General features: G+C 45.2%; 1 protein-coding gene across 2 annotated transcripts in view; it reads left to right on the forward strand.

Moving 5' to 3' along the window:
- The window catches only part of LANCL2 (LanC like glutathione S-transferase 2), a 64,812-nt gene that overhangs the window by 24,696 nt on the left and 22,045 nt on the right, over window positions 1-18,071 (forward strand). For both annotated transcript variants that reach the window (XM_075921719.2, XM_075921720.2), the window contains exons 2-5: window positions 4,836-4,953; window positions 10,291-10,498; window positions 13,603-13,750; window positions 16,406-16,552. In XM_075921719.2, coding sequence (XP_075777834.1) covers window positions 4,836-4,953; window positions 10,291-10,498; window positions 13,603-13,750; window positions 16,406-16,552 — 621 coding nt within the window. The remainder of the gene's footprint in view (window positions 1-4,835; window positions 4,954-10,290; window positions 10,499-13,602; window positions 13,751-16,405; window positions 16,553-18,071) is intronic.

Genomic DNA, 18,071 nt, shown 5'->3' on the forward strand with positions numbered 1-18,071 from the left:
TGTTCCAACTCAGAGCCCAAACCCTCTCCCACACCATAATCCTCTGCCCTAGCTCTGAGCCCCTCCCTCACCCAAACTCCCTCCCAGACCGTGCACCCTCACCCCCAGCCCTGATCTTGCTTCTGCACCTGAACCCCTGCCTACACTCCACACCCTTATCCACACCCCAGGCCCCCCGTTCTAAGCCCACTCTGGCATTCCAAAATCTCTTGGCCCCAACCTGGAGCCATCTCTCACACCCTAGAGCCCCTCTGTGGCAGCATGGAGTTCTCTTTCACATCCTGAATCCCTCCTTTGTGTCCCCATGCTAGAGCCTAGGACAGTGGTCCCTAACACGGTGCCCGCCGGGGCATTTATGTGCTCCCGCTGAAACATCTGGGCTGGCTCCTTCCCAGGCACGTGGCACATGGGCGGCCCCTGCCCAGGGCGCACAGCACATGCGCAGTGCTGGCCCCGGGCTTAAGGTGCGTGAGTGGCCCCGCCCCTGGACTCCCGGCAGCCACGGAAGGTTGTGGATCACTGGCCTAGGAGAAGCCCTGAGCTGTGTGTCACCTGAGTGATTTTTTTCTGGGGGTCAGTGGTTCCTGATAGGAAAAAGGTTTTCCCTGATAGGAAAAAGGTTCCCTGGTTTACATGGTTAACATCTAACAAGGTACAAGTAAACACATACAATTAGTATTCCCTCTAATTCTCTGATAATACTGGCTTGTATTTCAAAGTGGTAGTCTATCTAACACAGCCCTAATTATTTTCGTGCTTTCCTAACAATTCCGCTGTGTAGGAAAGATAGAAAATATGGCAAAAGACCAGCTTGGCTTAACAAGGAGATCTTGCATGATCTCAAAATAAAAAAGGAGTCATATAAAAAATGGAAACTAGGACAAATAACAAAGGATGAATACAGGCAGTCCCCGGGTTACGTACAAGATAGGGACTGTAGGTTTGTTCTTAAGTTGAATCTGTATGTAAGTCGGAACTGGCACCAGCCGCTGCTGAAACTGATCAGTTTCAACAGCGGCTGAATCTGGACACCAGTTCCACTTACATACAGATTCAAGGTAAGAACACCAGGCGTCCCCAAGTCAGCTGCTGCTGAAACTGATCAGCAGCTGATTCCAGGAAGCCCAGGGCAGAGCAACTCTGCCTCGGGCTTCCTGTAGTCAGCTGCTGGTCAGTTTCAGCAGCGGCTGACTTGGGGACGCCTGGGGCAGAGCAGCTCGGGTGCTGCTGGGTTGGTCCAGTAGCGCGGCCGTTCCTCGGCGCTACTGGACCAACCCAGCAGCACCCCAACTGCTCTGCCCCAGGCATCCTGATTCAGCCTCTGCTGAAACTGATCAGCAGCGGCTGAATCAGGACGCCTGGGGCAGAGCAGCTGGGGTACTGCCGGGTTGGTCCAGTAGCACCAAGGAGCGGTGCTGCGAGACCAAGCGGCAGTGCCCCACCTGCTCTACTACAGGCCCCCGGCTTTGCTCCACGTCTCCCTGGTCTGCTGGGGGGGCACTAGCTGCGTCCCCCCCCAGCAGACCAGGGAGACGTGGAGCAAAGCGGCGGAGGACCCGGGCCAGACCGCGGCGCTTCCAGATCAGCGCCACGGTCCGGCCCGGGTCCTCCACGGCTTTGCTCAGCGTCTCCCTGGTCTGCAGACCAGGGAGACGCTGAGCAAAGCGGCGGAGCACCCAGGGCCAGACCCGCGGCCACTTCCAGATCAGCTGGAAGCGCTGCTGGTCCGGCCCTGGGTGCTCCGCCGCTTTGCTCCCCGTCTCCCTGGTCTGCTGGCTCCCCCAGCAGACCAGGGAGACGGGGAGCAGCTTTTCTCGCCCCGGAGGAGGCGGGCGGCGGGACCAGGCGTCCAGCCGCTCCAGTCCTCCGGGGTGAGAAATCCCCGTTCATAACATAAGTCGGATCCGCGTAACTCGGGGACTGCCTGTATAGGCAAGCAACACGGGAATGCAGGAGCAAGATTAGAAAGGCAAAGGCACAAAATGAGATCAAACTAGCTACAGGCATAAAGGGAAACAAGAAGACCTTTTATAAATACATTAAAAGCAAGAGGAAGACCAAGGACAGGGTAGGCCCACTGCTTAGTGAGGAAGGAGAAGCAGTAACAGGAAACTTGGAAATGGCAGAGATGCTCAATGACTTCTTTGTTTCGGTCTTCACTGAGAAGTCTGGAGGTGTGCCTAACGTAGTGAATACAAGCAGAGAGAGGGTAAGTTTAGAAGATAGGATACACAAAGAACAAGTTAAAAATCACTTAGGAAAGTTAGATGTCAGCAAGTCACCAGGTCCTGATGAAATGCATCCCAGGATACTCAAGGAGCTGATAGAGGAGGTATCTGAGCCTTTAGCTATGATCTTTGAAAAATCATGGCAGACAGGGGAGATTCCAGAAGACTGGAAAAGGGCAAATATTGTGCCCATCTATAAAAAGGGGAATAAGAACAACCCAGGAAACTACAGACCGGTCAGTTTAACGTCTGTCCCAGGGAAGATAATGGAGCAGGTAATTAAGGAAATCATATGCAAACACTTGGAAGGTAATAAAGTGATAGGGAGTAGCCAGCATGGGTTTGTGAAGAACAAGTCATGCCAAACTAATCTGATAGCTTTCTTTGATAGGATAACGAGCCTTGTGGATAAGGGAGAAGCGGTGGATGTCATATAACTAGACTTTAGTAAGGCATTTGATACGGTCTCGCATGATATTCTTATTGATAAGCTAGGCAGATATAACTTAGATAGGGCCACGATAAGGTGGGTGCATAATTGGCTGGATAACCGTAGTCAGAGAGCCGTTGTTAACGGTGCTAAATCCTGCTGGAAAGGGATAACAAGTGGAGTTCCGCAAGGGTCTGTTTTGGGACCCGTACTGTTCAATATCTTCATCAATGACGTAGATATTGGGATAGAGAGTACGCTTATTAAGTTTGCAGATGATACCAAACTGGGTGGGGTTGCAACTTCTTTGGAGGATAGGGACATAATTCAAAATGACCTTAGCAAGTTAGAGAAATGGTCAGAGGTAAACAGGATGAGGTTTAATAAAGAGAAATGCAAAGTGCTCCACAATCAGTTCCATACATACAAGATGGGAAGCAACTGTCTAGGAAGGAGCATGGCGGAAAGGGATCTAGGGGTCATAGTGGACCACAAGTTGAATATGAATCAACAGTGTGATGCTGTTGCAAAAAAAGCAAATATGATTCTAGGTTGTATCAACAGGTGTGTTGTAAGCAAAACTCGTGAAGTCATTCTGCCGCTCTACTCCGCGCTAGTTAGGCTTCAGCTGGAGTACTGTGTCCAGTTCTGGGCGCCACATTTCAAGAAAGATGTGGAGAAATTGGAAAGGGTACAGAGAAGAGCGACAAGAATGATTAAAGGTCTAGAGAACATGACCTATGAAGCCAGGCTTCATGAACTGGGCTTGTTTAGTTTGGAAAAAAGAAGATTAAGGGGGGACATGATAGCGGTTTTCAAATATCTAAAAGGGTGTCACAAAGAGGAAGGAGAAAATTTGTTCCTCTTGGTTACTGAGGACAGGACAAGGAGTAATGGGCTTAAAGTGCAGCAGCGGAGGTTTAGATTGGACATTAGGAAAAAATTCCTAACCGTCAGGGTGGTCAAATATTGGAATAAATTGCCAAGGGAGGTGGTGGAATCTCCCTCTCTGGAGATATTTAAGAACAGGTTAGATAGACATCTGTCAGAAATGGTGTAGACGGAGCTTGGTCCTGCCTTGAGGGCGGGGAGCTGGACTCGATGACGTCTCGAGGTCCCTTCCAGTCCTATTATTCTATGATTCTATGATTCTAACATGTCTCTAAAGGTTGAATTGGGTCATTTAGTTGTTTAATCCTTTTTGGCTTTATTGTCACAGTGACAATAATGCAGGCTCCTAGATCATCCTTCCTCACGTCTTCCATAATCAAAAATAAAAACAATAAATGGAACTAAGTGCTTTTGAATTTCACGATAATGCAGTTGTACGGAACAGACCACACAGTGATTCCTACGGAAGGCTTGTACCCCTTACAGGAAAATTAGGGTTCTACATGTTTTGTGCACGCAAGACTTGGTCCAGCTGCACTCACATGAGCAGTTGTATTCTATTTAATTATCTGTAATCTGCCTAAAAATAAATTCCAGAATCTGAAAATCCTAACTATTGATTTTGTACTCTGCAATGGTAGGGTAAGTTGAATTGTTATGGCTGCTTTCATACAGCGTTTTCTGCTTTTATTTGTTTGTTTCAATCTTTTCATACTCTATTGAAGTTGCCTTTAACAACATCCCCCCTGCTCCTGATACCTATCTATTGATGGAACAAATCACTTTTTATGAGGGTAAGAGTGCAGAGAAACATGGGTTGTGGCTCCTACAGATTTCTCTTGTATGCAATAATTGTGATTTTAGAACAGGAGAGGAGTGTTATTGTTTTATTGTTAATGGGGAAAATTTTTGAGCTATATGAGCATTTCATTAAAATTGAGCAGGGGTTCTCAAACATCATTGCACCGTGACTCACTTCTGACAACAAAAATTACTACATGACCCCAGAGGGGGGACCAAAGCCTGAGCCTGTCTGAACTCTGCCTCCCCAGGCTGTGGTATGCTATTCTTGCACAGCTCCCATTTGCCAGCACCATTTCCCGTAGCTCCCTTTGGCTGGGAACAGCACGAGAACACTAAGGAATAGTTACTCACTGCTTAAGTACTGTGTCCAATCTAACTAGCTCAAGCATTAGAAAAGATTCTGAAGCAGTGGGCTTAGTTTTTCCAAATCAGTTTGAATTTTTTCACACTCCTTTCCTTCAATTTCTCTCTCCTGGTTTCAGATCAGTTCTCAGTTCACAAAGCGGATCCAGAGTAAAATCCGAGACCTGCTGCAACAAATGGAAGAGGGGCTAAAGACAGCTGACCCACATGACTGTTCTGCATATACTGGCTGGGCAGGTGAGAAGTCTGGGATATTAATAGAACATTTTAAATTAACTGGCTTATTGTCGTCCCTGATGATTTACACTCAGGTGTGAGTATTTTGTGTTCTGACAGAAATGGCAATTGCATCATAATCTCGTGGTAGGTCTGTATGAGCCTGATTTTGCAAGGTTCTGGGTCCCTTGGCTGTTAATATTAGTGGGAGCATACTCACTTGAATTGAATGGACATTGGACCTGGCCCTAAGAAAGAAAATTGGTTTCTGTACTTTAGGAGACGTACTGCACAAAGAGAGTATATCATCAAAGACAAGTTTGCTTTTTTTGTTTATTTTAAAAATGTTTTACTGATGCAGAGTATTTTCCCCTTTGTCCATGAAATTGAATTGTGTTTCATGATCCAGTGGCTGATGGCCAGACAGCTGTGAAAGTAGGAGAGTGAGAGAGGGGTTTGTTTTGCACCCAGGAGTCAGGAATTCTTGCTCTGACCTAAACACTTTTCCACATGGAGCTGGATAAATGTTGTGGGGTGTGATGGATGGGGAGGGGTAATACCCTTTTCTAGACATTCCAGCATTCAATAACTAAATTGCCTCTAAAGGGTTGAACCCAGAACATTAGGTATCCAGGAAATGTTGGCAGGGAGCAAGGAGAGCCAATGGAAAGAGAGTGAGTAATGTGAAATGAAACAGGTTGTGCTTGCTTCACTCTCCTTTGTGTGTGAGTTCAGAGCGAGAGCTGGGAGAGAATGGACTGAGCCAGGAATAAGGCATGGATTTTCCAGCAATATCCATGTCTAAGAAAACTAACAAACCTTAAACTTTGCAACAACCAGGATGTAAGTAGAACAGGAAATGTTTATTTAGGCACGACCAGGCTATTTTTTTTATTTTGTGGTTGTCAACTGTTTGCTGAATGTCAGGGGAGCAAGTCTCTGTGCTTTTAATCAGCTTTTTTTTCAGTTGCTCTGTAACACCTCGCAACCAAGCATGCTTTACAATATGTATCTTCTTTGTTTTGTTAATAAAATCATCTTTTTAAGACTGCGATCTGATTCCTGTGTCTTAGAAAGCAGGAGATTCTGTGTCCATGTGCTTGAGACAGAGAAGTCATCTATTAGAAATTACAGTTTGTTTTCAAACTCTCTCCTAAGGCAGAGTTAAAGAGTTTGGGGTTATCCCACAGGAAGAAATTCCCAAGTACATCTTCCTGGCTTCAAGAGCTTTTTGTATCTGGGTGGAGGCAGCGTACCACCCAAGGTCAGGGAATCTGTGATATTGAAGAGTGTTTTAAGCAAAACCTCTTTGGGCCAAGATATTTTAAGAGATTTTGTGGGCCACTCAAAATGCCAGAGTGGGGGGCAGCCTTGGCACGGGGACTGATAATTGAATATTAAGGAATGCTTCGAAAATTAAGTGCTATGCAAGTGCAATGAAAAATGTCAATTAGCCAGCTTGATCTTCATGGCAAAAAATGCCGTCGTCGAGTTTGATTTTTCTAATTCACCTGCATACGGCTCTTCTAGTTGCCAAAAGATTTCTCCATCTTGGCTCACCTCTGTGTTTTGGCGTGATTAGGAGCAGGGTTCACACTAGTGTTCTAATGGTTACTCTGTAGACAGTTTTGAAGTTGAGGATCATGCTAGTATTCAGGCCCTGAATTCACACCCTTCCCTAGCTTCTGAGCCCTAGCTTGTCTGCACAGCCAGTTTTAAAGCACTGATAGGGCTTTTGCTAGCCAGAGTCTGTCGATCCCTTTTGGGAGGTTCACACGGAAATATTGTGGGACACCTAAGTGCCTTAAGTGTTTCTACAGAGGGAAAACTTCCTGCCCTGGCCAGATCAATCTGCAGACAGTAATGCATATTTGCAGTTTTTCCTGTGAGGATTCATTCTATTACCTTCTTGTCATGTGGGCGCACCAACGACTGGGCTGAGAGAACTTCTCCAGTGGTAAATTTGAGAGAGGATTTGCCTGCATTCAGGTTTTAATTCTGCCCGTGGAGGTGTAGCACTTTCCATTCTTCCCAGTGATTCTGGGAGGGAAGCTGACTGCTGGGTACAGATGGAGCTGGGGGTGTGTGTGTCAAGAAGTTGTAGACAGCCGGCAGATTGGATGAGTTTATTTTAAAGTCTAAAAATGGGAGTAATTTTGTATTGCTTGAGCAAAAGCAGACAATTTTCACACTAATGTTTTAAAAGAAATCCAGCAGAGCAGTGTTCTGACATTCAGTGATTGATGAGAGAGCTGTTATGACTAAACAACTCAAAGTGTAATGAAATGAGTCAAAGAGTAAAAGAAACAAACTCTTCATTCGCTGGAATGACAAGTAAAGGACTGTGAAGTCCTCTGTATTTGGGCTGGAATGATAGTTAGATAATGCAATGTAATGGAAGGTATTTTTGACATTTTTAATGGGGATGTAAAATCCTGTTTAATTGGTTAACCAGTTAAAAGCGGGGTCAGACAGGAGAGCATGTGGGTCCGCCGTGGCCAGCGGCTGCTCTGATCATCTGGAGCAGCCCCTGCTTACGACACTCCTGGGCCCCATGGGTTGCTGCTCCAGTCCCCACCGGTTAAACAGATAATCTTTTACTTTCCTAATCCTGAATGGGTCTGTCAAATGGATAACCTAACGTATTTTTTTTCAGCTTCTACAAAATCTCATTTGAGAAGGAATGTTTCCATGACTTTGTTTTGAAATACTACCGTTTTCCAGCGTTGTATGAAAACCAGAAGGTGATTCTCACACTGAAAAAGACCATTCTGGTTTCTCTCTGCCCAAGCTGAGACAAGTGCCAAGAGTAAACAAATAGCACTTTGGAATTCACTGTAATGGACTTTGGAATATACAGGTTGGACCTCCCTGGTCTGGTACCCTTGGGTCACAGATCAGGGATTTTGACAGACCAGGGCAGGTCATATCTGGCTCCCTTGCTACTGTCCCCAGCTCTGGACTGGCCGTTGGCCTCCTAGCCAGCTGTCCCTCTGCTGCTGGCCTGCCATTCCCCACGCCACTTCCTAGCCATGCTGGGCAGGCCAGCTTCTGGCGCGCTGGGCTCTTGGCCCTGCCGGGCAGCCCAACTCTGGGGTGCCAGGTAGCTCAACAGCAAGGAGCCGAGCTCCCAGCCCTGCCTGCCCATGGGGCTCCCAGACGCCAGCCTTCCACTGAGACTCTCTGATCCTGGAACATCCAGGATGTTGCCAAACCGGAGAGTCACCGTTTACAGAGGTTCAACCTGTACTTCATAAAACCTTGTTTAAAACCTTGTGATGGGCAAACCATGTTGTTGGTGCATAATAACAAAGAGATGCAAGCAACATGAAACTCATGCAAGAAGTGGCAATGAATTAGGGCCAACCCTTATTCCTGTGAGTTGTACTTAATCTCATTGAATCCATTGTAAGGACTAATAGACAAGTAAGGATTTGCAGAATGGGACCCAGTGATTTAAAATCCACTCTCTCTTCCTAAAGACCAAGCATTTGGGCTCTGTATGTGGAGAGAAGAGTGGATGTGGCAATCCAATCAATCCCCGCAACACAGAGCCACAGTGCACTCCCCCCCCCCCCACTGCTACTGTTCTAGCCCATGGACTGAGATAATAGCCACTGGCCCTCTGCATCAACTGCATGGAGGTACTGAGGCCCCTGAATCAGTGTAAATGTGGCTCTGCAGCTCACCCTCACTGTGATCTTGCGTGCCAGCTTGTTCAGAGATTAGGGATGTTAAAATGCGTGTATTCCGGTAAATGTGTAACTGCTGAAAATTTCATCCGTTTCACATTTACATGTGGGGCCTGCCACCTCCCCTCTCCACACACCCCGTGCTGCTCTCTCTCTGTATCGGGGCAGCAGAGAAGGGTGAGGGGCTGTGTGTAACTGTGAAGGTTAACCAGTGAGCCCAGGCTTATCGGTTAACTGTTTACACTTTCACATTCCTATCAGGAATGCTACGGATAAACTTTCCATAATGGATAGGAGATATGCAGGCACCCTTGCACAGCCATGTTACCTGTATTCTCTCAATGCAGCCTCCCTATGGGATCTAAGTAAGGTTGTTAAGGACTAGTCGACTAATGCAAATGCTTTCTGGGGAAATGCTGTGTGGAACCCATGGTCAGCTGTGAAGTCCCCAGCTGATCCTGGGTTCCGTGGAAATGCCTCGCGGAGCCCATGATCAGCTGAGGAGTCCCCAACTGACTCCGGGCTCCGCATGGCATTTCAAATCGGCAGCGCAACGTGGAGTCCCCCACTGACCCTGGGTTCCATGAGGGCACTTCTGTTTTGAAATGCACAAGAGCACCCGCTGGAGATTCTTGTACATTTCAAAGCTGGCACTGGCGTGCAGCCCAGAATCAATGGAACTTCCCACTGGCCCCGGACTGCACACGGAGTTCCTCATTCCTACTTTGAAATGTACAAGAGCCCCAACAGGGGCTCTTGTACATTTCAAAGGAGGAATCCAGAAGTGCCTATTGACTAGTCGAGTAGTCAATAGAAATTCCATTGAATGCTCGACTAGTAAATTAACCGATATTTTAACATCCTTAGGTCTACGTGGGTCTTGCTCTGAATTTCACCCAGGCTAATGTTTTTAGCTCGTCTAAATGGTTTTTTCTGTATTCAAAAAGGAATGCAGCCCAACACCTTTCATATGCTGGAATGTTGCTATTACAATAGAAAACTTCTTTCAAGCAGAGGAAAAAGCGGTAGCATTTAAAGGACCTTAATCATCCTTGTTTTATATTCTCTGACTGTGGAATATATGTAAGTCTTGTATAGAGTTGACAGCTGAACAGTTGACAATTCATCATAGCCATAGAGTGCATCAGAGGGCACTCTTTAAAACAAATTACACACACAATGAAGGATTGAGGATTCGTTTCCTCATACTGTGTGTGTGTGTGTGTGTGTGTGTGTGTGTGTGTGTGTGTATTGACCTACTTTTTTTTTTTTTTAAGTCTCTAGTGATTTTTTGGGTGTCGTTAATTTTTGAGTATTGAACTTAAAATTCCCCCTGCCTTAAAAGGGCCTAATTTCTTCAAAAGTGCTGTGAAAACTGGGTGACTCTAATTGACTTCTAGTCACTTTTTTAAATTGAGGCCATTGTAGTTATCCAAATAGAAACATAATCAAGATACTGGACTTAATGCCTTCTGCTCTCTCCTTCGGATCTGAGACAGACCCTAGAGCCTTGACTTTACATCTCATTAACAGCACAGGGATCTCCTAACATTCTGGGGCAATGATTCAGAGAGAAGGAGAAAAAGGTAATTGGAAAATGGTATTTAAGTGGAAAGAAAAGGAAATGTCATCTTGTTTTGTGTTTGTCTGTCTATGGCTGTTCTAGGCATAGCCCTTTTATACCTACAACTACACCGAGTCACAGAAGACCAGAAGTACTTGCAGCGATCCCTGGATTATGTGAAGAGAATACTTCGTAATCTGAGTGGCCGAAGGGTTACTTTTCTCTGTGGTGATGCTGGACCCTTGGCAGTCGGAGCAGTAGTGTACCACAAACTGAAGATTGACAGTGAGTCTAAGGAGTGTATCACAAAGTAGGTATCTGATGATAGTGGAAAAAGCTGTAAATTTACTCAGGAGCCCTTTGTATATGATCAAAGACCAGTACTTTACTAAGTGACTGCTGGAGTTTTCATATTACAATTAGGGATGTTAAATATCAGTTAATTGAATGGTTGATTAACCTCATGAATTCTTCTTATCAGTCAGTCAGCTATTCTACAGTCCCCGGGGGTGGGGCCAGAAGTCATTGCGCTGTAGCCCCACTGTCAAGGAGCCCCCTGCTACTCTATGCTGTTGCCTCTGTATCAGAGGCAGCAGCGCAGAGTGCCAGGCTGGTCCAGAAGGGGAGGCAGTTTAAAAACCAGCTCCCCTTGCGGACCAGCTGCCTGTTGCCTTATGCTGCTGCCTCTGATACACAGGAAGCAGCGCAGGGTGGCAGCAGCCCTTGTCCCTAGGAGGGGCTGAGTTCCCGTACCCAGCACGAGCCGGAACTGAACTGGGCTGCCTGCCCGCGTGGCTCCTAATACACTTATTATGCAGCATTGCAGTGGGGTAGGTCCTGGACCCGGCAAGAGCTGGGACTGAGCTGGGCTGCTGGCCAGCCTGCTAAAAAATGTACTGGCAGGTGGCGGAGGGGGGATGCGTGCAGTCTGTAGCATCAACCGATAAGCTTTTGCTTATCGGTTAATTGGCCATACTATTACATCCCTAATTACATTAGCACCTCAACATTTAAAGGCTGACTTGGGAAAGGCACTCTTGATTTCTGTCCAAGAGCTGCATTATTTTTATATCTGTGTCCTGTGAAATCATATTCTGATCCAGAGGTTTTTTTGGAGGCTTTTTCAATCCCTGCTTCTATGCAGCTGATGTCCCAATGAGGGTTATAACAACCAGTGTGCGATGCAATTTCCAATCTATACCACAACTGCACCTGTTAGCATTCTGCCTGCACGCATTACTGCGCTAGAATGTGCAGATTAACTCTTGAGGACTGGTTCCACTTTGGCATATCCAGTAGTTTTATATTTAGAAGTTTAATCAGTTTCTTTCTAATCCAGGATCTCAACGAGATTAATCTCTGCAGTCGCTTTGATATGACTATCTGTTTTTGTGGGTTTTTTTAAAAAACAACAACAGCTCATATGTCAGAATAAATCTCAGTGTCAGATACCGTTCTGGATACAATTGTAGTGTTGTTGTTTTCACACAGCATGAAAATAGTCTTCATGGAAGAAGATTAAGAGCAGTTGCTTTTCTAATTAGCCTTTGCGTGAGAATTCTCTTCCGGAGGAAGATTCAAGATCTAATTAGATTTCAGTGTTTGTTACTTTTTTAAAAAGGTGTAGATACACTCAAATACCCCAAAGTGACAAGGAATCCTGTAGCACCTTATAGACTAACAGATGTATTGGAGCATAAGCTTTCGTGGGCAAAGACCCACTTCATCAGATGCATGTAGTCTGACGAAGTGGGTCTTTGCCCACGAAAGCTTATGCTCCAATACAACTGTTAGTCTATAAGGTGCTACAGGACTCCTTGTCGCTTTTGCAGATCCAGACTAACACGGCTACCCTTCTGATACTCAAATACCCAAGTGATTGGTACAGTCTGAATAAAGCGACTATTCATGGATTTTGTTTTGCCTTTCCTCGTCGCTCTGAGATGTGATCCGAAGAAATGTTCTTGCTCAAATGTAGAATTTTCAATTAAAATTTTTTTTTACTATGAATCTTAATTCTGGTAGCTTTATTCACAAATACATCAAAGGGTATTAAAGCTTTTTGCAAATGGGTTGTTCAGAGGGTTAGTAGTGAGATCAAGCAAGAGCCTTTCAAGTCACTGATTCAGATGCAGCATAGACTCTTAGCAACTATGACTATGTGAATTGAGTTTTTGGTCTAAACCCAGAGGACACAAGTTCAAATTTAAATTACACCCACATGTGTACGCACACAGTTTAAACTGACACTTTCTCGGCAGTTCAGTAGAGAGGACAGGATTGAAATGGCATGGAAAATGATTCACCGTCTGCCATTTCAGAATTGAGACTACTGCTACTGCCTCCCACGCTGTACATTGTGTGTGTGCGCGTTCATGCGTGTCCATGCATGTGCATTGCAGGCTTCACCCCCTAGGGCTGTCAGTCTTGCCACCTATATAATCCCGAAAGTCAAACAAGCTCTTCGGTAAAATAGCAAGTCCTTGACAATGGTTTGATGCTGCATTTTTCACCTAAACTCATGAGCCAAACCCTGAGATCCTTCAGGCAAAATTACCACCAGCTTTTTACTATGGGTTTCCCAATTTGGCCTTTCAATGGATGGCTGTTTGAAATTCTAAACAATCCTTACATAAATTATTATACAGTAGTCACCAGTAATATTTAAGTTGGGATTTTACAGTGTCAAAGGTCTAGTTGTCTGGTAACTGTAAATGTTATTCCCAAATCGGAGCCAGTAAAATCTCCTGGGTTATATTCCCATCTCTCCTATTTTGACACATGACCTCTGGCAAGTTGCTTTTGGGGCCTCAGTTTGCCATCTAATACTTGTCTACTCCCAAGGGTATTGTAAGGTGAATTGTTCTTTGTCAGGGGTTTTGAGATCCACTGGTGAGGGGGACTGTAGAAATGTAAATTTTTCATAATAATGAAGCTATCTTAAGTGCAGCAGCTGGAGAAACTGATTTTAGGGCAGCAAAGGGCTAGTGGATTGGGCACAGAGCTAGGAGTGTGGAGACTTTGGGTTCTGTTTCTAAGCCTACCACTGTCTTGTGTTGTGGCCTTGGGCAAGTCACTTAAAGGTTATGAACCTCAGTCTCCCCATCTGATGTGGGGCTATAACACTTCCCTGCCTTCAGTTTGGGATCTGCAGATGAAAAATGCTTTTATTGTATAAAGAGTTATTATTAAGTCATCAACAACTGCCACCAAAGAAAGGTGTAAAAAAAAAAGTCTGTTTTGATTACATTCCCTGAGCCAAAAACAAAATACGTGAGGCATTTTTAGCAAGCTCTCATTACCAGTTGATTGCATTGGGTGGCATAGTGTACACAGAAGGAGAATTCAGGATGTCCTAAGAAGAAGGTACAGTTTTTCTTTTCCTTTCTGTTTTTTTTTTTTTTTTTGATCCAGGTTGTTGCAGCTCCAGAGAACCATTATAAGCACAGACTCTGAACTTCCAGATGAGCTTCTTTATGGCAGAGCAGGTTACTTGTATGCTTTGCTCTATTTGAATACAGAAATTGGTCCGGACACTGTACCACAGTCTATTGTTAAAGAGGTAGGAGGACACTTTGTATTCTCAGGTACTACAGTGTCTTTAAGGCTGAACCATATATATTTCTTCACTTAAAATATAGGAAAGAAAATATGAAGCAGACTTCCTTCTAACCTGAAAAATAAAGACTTCCTGGAGTAGTTTAGTGGGGAAAAACACTTGGGACCTGATTCTGCTTTTATTTACCCTGCTATTACTTCAGTAGAGTTACACCTAACTTATACCAGCATGAGGTCAGAAACAGGTCCTCTCTGTTTAGCACTTGCCTGGGAAGGACTTCACTTGTCAGTCTAACTTTTTGTATAATAGTTCACATATATAGTAGTAAAGCTAGATGCAATGAAAGGAAAGAGGATATAAAATGTGTGAATTCTTTTACAGAAAAAAATCTGTACTTAAGTATACAACTCAATTTGTAAAATGTTATACCTTTAAACTAAACCTTAATTATATGGTGGGGCTGGAAGCACTTCCCATTAAGATTGCCTGACACTTCCCATTGTAAGCCTGTTTTTCAGTTGCTGTCAGACTTTAACCAATTGAGCTGAAACGTGCACCAAAGAATTCTCATCTATACTTTAAAAGCTCTAGTTCCTCCATGCTTTGGAGCTGGGACTTGAAATTTGGCATGTGGAGAGGCCTTTGTTGCCCTTTGTAGTTCCTGTGAAAATTTGAGGGTCAGTATGTGTGGGAGAGGCTGAGACTGAGGCAAGAGCTGGGACTAAGAACCAGTGGGAAAGAAAAGTTGGCTGGAGGAGAGACGTGCTGAGAAGTTGAAAAATATGGTGAGAACTAGGACTGGTTGGTGATTACTTGGGGGTGGGAGGGAGGGAGATGGTAAGACTCTGAAATTGGTGGAGAGCCCAGTGAAGGAGATCGGGACTGAAAGCCATTGGGAACATGTGTGTGGGTAGACTAGAGGCCTCAGTAAGGGAGAGAGACAGACCTATCAGCTAAGGAAAGAGGAGGGGGAATTGGGACTCATTGGCAAGTAGTCTGGGACTGAATATGGAACCAAGGGTGGGGAAGAGGCCTACTTGGAGGGGATGGAGCAGAAGGGGACGTTCTGAAGAGGGGCTGGGGAATTGCCAGAATATAGGGTTGCCAGGTGTCCGGTTTTCTACTGGACAGTCCAGTACTTGCGCCCTTTTTTCTGGTAGAAAAATTCAGAAAATACCGGACATGTGCAGTGTCCAGTATTTTCTGAATTCCCAGCTGGGTGCCAGACGGAAGCCTGGCAGGGGCAGGGGAGCGACTGGGAGGCAGGGCATGATTGGCACTGGGAGTCCTGTGGTCACGTGCAAAAGTGGGGGAGGGGAGGCTGGGATTCCCCCCTCCCGGCTTCTGCACGCAACCACAGGCTCCCAGCGCCAATCGCGGCCCCCACCTCCCAGCTGGGAGCCTCTGGCTGTGTACAGAAGCCGGGCGGGGGAAGGGCTCCTAGCCCATCCCGGCCCGGCTTCTACTAGCAACTTGTCTCTCAAGGGAATGCCTGCCAGGGGCGTGGCCCCTTGGACTCCGGCTGCGATCAGTGGCTGCACTCCCCGCCTCCTTCCCCCCATCACCAGCTCTGCTTCCCGCCCACCTTCCTCTGCCCCCCCTCCTCCCGTCCAGCGCTGTGGCCCCTGACCCTCCTCAGCTCTGCTTCTCCCCCTCCCCATTCCTCCTAACCCTGACCTGGCCTCCTTCTGGCCAGCAACACCCTCCCCCCATCCCCATGATCAAGGGTGTCCGTTTTTTTGGCAGGGTCTACCTGGTACCCCTACCAGAAAAGCTTGTGCTCACTACAGATCACACCCCTCCAAAGTTTGGAATGCAACTGAGTGTTCCGGAGTCTCACCATTCCTTGGTTGTCAGGAAACGTGTCTGCAAGCCACCGATGAAGAGTCACATCCCTCACACAACTGCTGCTATCCATTACTCCATAGTTCAAATGGCAGAGGTCTGTGTGTTGGAGCTAAAGATTCCAAATCTGTAGCTGATCAATGTGGATATCAGTATGGTACTACCACATGATGGAGTTTCTTTGATCCTGCCCCTGCCTCCCTCCAGTTTTGTTTTAAAAAAGCCTTAGGGAATTGCATCCAAACAAGCAATGTTAAAAGAACATCAATAAGGTTTCCAATTAAAGTTGTCTTAGTTAAGGATTAGAGGACAGTTCTTTAGGATCACTTTTAGCTGTCTTTACCTCAAATCCATCCTGTTCTTGCATCCCATGCCTCATTCACTGTACACCTTCCAACTTCTACAACAAATGAGGCAGGTGACCTATACACAACAGCCTCTGTCATTACACAACCCTGTTGATCTCAGCACAGATTCAGCCTGTGCACTGAATGAGGCAGGGGTCCTTTAGAAAAAAAAAAGTGATTATGTAACTAAAGACTATATTATAATACACATGCACAAGGGGGCATGAATTAAGGTTAGGGCTTTTTACTGTATGGAAAAAAATAGTTTTCCTGACATTAAAAAAAACTATGGCTTAATGGGATAAGAAAATATGACATGAGGTAGGGCAGAGATAGACTTGTATATCATGTCAAGTTCTTTAATGCATTCTCTTTAGTATTGTGTCTTAAAATTCTTTGTAAAGTAGTCCTCTGTAGAAAAAGAAAACCATATTAAAGGCAAGGGTGTGTTCTATTTCCACATTAGGTGGTGGATGCCATTATTGAGTCGGGTAAAAACTTGTCAAAGGAGGAACGCAAGGCTGAACGCTGCCCTCTGTTGTACCAATGGCACAGGAAGCAGTATGTTGGAGCAGCCCATGGCATGGCTGGGATTTATTACATGCTGATGCAGGTAGGAAAAGTAGTGTTCCAAGGTAAGGTTCTTTTGTATCAAACAGTAGTTAGAGTTTCACTCACTTGACAATAATGGTCCCTAAAACACAGTAATGTATGAACATTGTTAACGGCTTCATTGTGCATGTCACTCTTCCAACATAGTTCTTGGATCTTAATCTTCAGTTGTCATTTATCTCGCCTCTTTTCCTTTTTCATGGCATTGATCTTCCTGGCAGAAATGCTCCCTTTCTCTGTTCTGCCTGCGATCTTGCCTACACCAACCACCAGTTTGAGTTTATTTCCCACTATCTCAAAATTCCAGAAAACTACACTGTCTAAAACACCTTCATTCTGTTGATCTCTAGCTTGATTTATTCTGATGTTCTCCACTTCCTTGGGTTGTTGCCCACAACTCTGCCCTGCCTGTTGCCCTTAACCAACTTGCTGTCATCTTTACTCTCCCTTTTTCCTGACCCTCAGATGCCATCCTCCCCAAGTCCCACAGTCACTCTCAGGGGAAGCTGACATTTGAATACAGGCAGTTTATGCCTCATCTTCATATTAGTGATGAGATCTGGAAATAATTTTATCAAATGTCATTGTACAAAGGCGGCTGTTGGGCTGCAAAGTCTAATTTATCCCCCTCTCTCATTTCCAAAGGTGCTGGCAGTCTCTGTTTTGCCTCAAGTAATAGCTAGATTCTTATTTGTTCATGCAGAGCACTTTTTCCCAAGCCAAAGTGCAAGGAATTTGCTTCCTTTCAGTCTTAAAGAGTAATCTAATTTACTGTGTCCTCTCTCTGACCTCCTCAAGAAAACACTTTTTCCCAAGAAGTTTCTTCATCTTTTCTTCCCTGGTCCTGTTTGGCCCCTCTAATAACATCCTTTCCCTTAGGAAAACTGCCACCTCTTCCCTACCCTTTCTTCTTTCTTTGCTGTTTCAGGTGGTATTGCTGGTTGTAAGTGGCATCTACTCACATTATAAATCTAGGCAGTGCTGTAATTTTTTCCTCTGTAAGACTGCTGCTTTGACAATTACTATAAAACTGTTATTTATAAAGTTTTAGGTTTATGCCTTTTCACTGTTTGTTAAATGTTGACTCAAAGTTCAGTCACTTCCTGCAGAAGGAACAAGATGATAAGTGGGATTTAGCCAGTACTAGGAGTACATTTTGGCCAAGAACTTAGGAGGAGTTTTATTTCTTTCTTTATTCTAATCCTACTTTGTATGTACATACTACCTGTGATCTGAGGAACACTAGCCCTTTACAAGCAGTTCCTCACAACATCATGACAAGGTTAGTAAGTATTAGGGATGTTAGAAAGTGGCTGTTTTACTAACTGTGTACATTTCTTAGTGTTTGCATGATTACTTGATGCGCCTGGGGGCAGGGCCAGCAACCAGTGCGCTTCCAGATCCACTCCTAGGAAGCCCCTATCACCCTGCACTGCTGCCTCTATATCAGAGGTAGCAGCTTGGGGTTGCAGGCGGAAGCCAATCTGCAAGGGGAACTGATTTTAAAAATCGAGTCCTCC

This window comes from Pelodiscus sinensis, chromosome 2 (assembly GCF_052426305.1).
Source record: "Pelodiscus sinensis isolate ZL-2025 chromosome 2, ASM5242630v1, whole genome shotgun sequence".
In the NCBI taxonomy this organism is placed as follows: Eukaryota; Metazoa; Chordata; order Testudines; family Trionychidae; genus Pelodiscus; species Pelodiscus sinensis.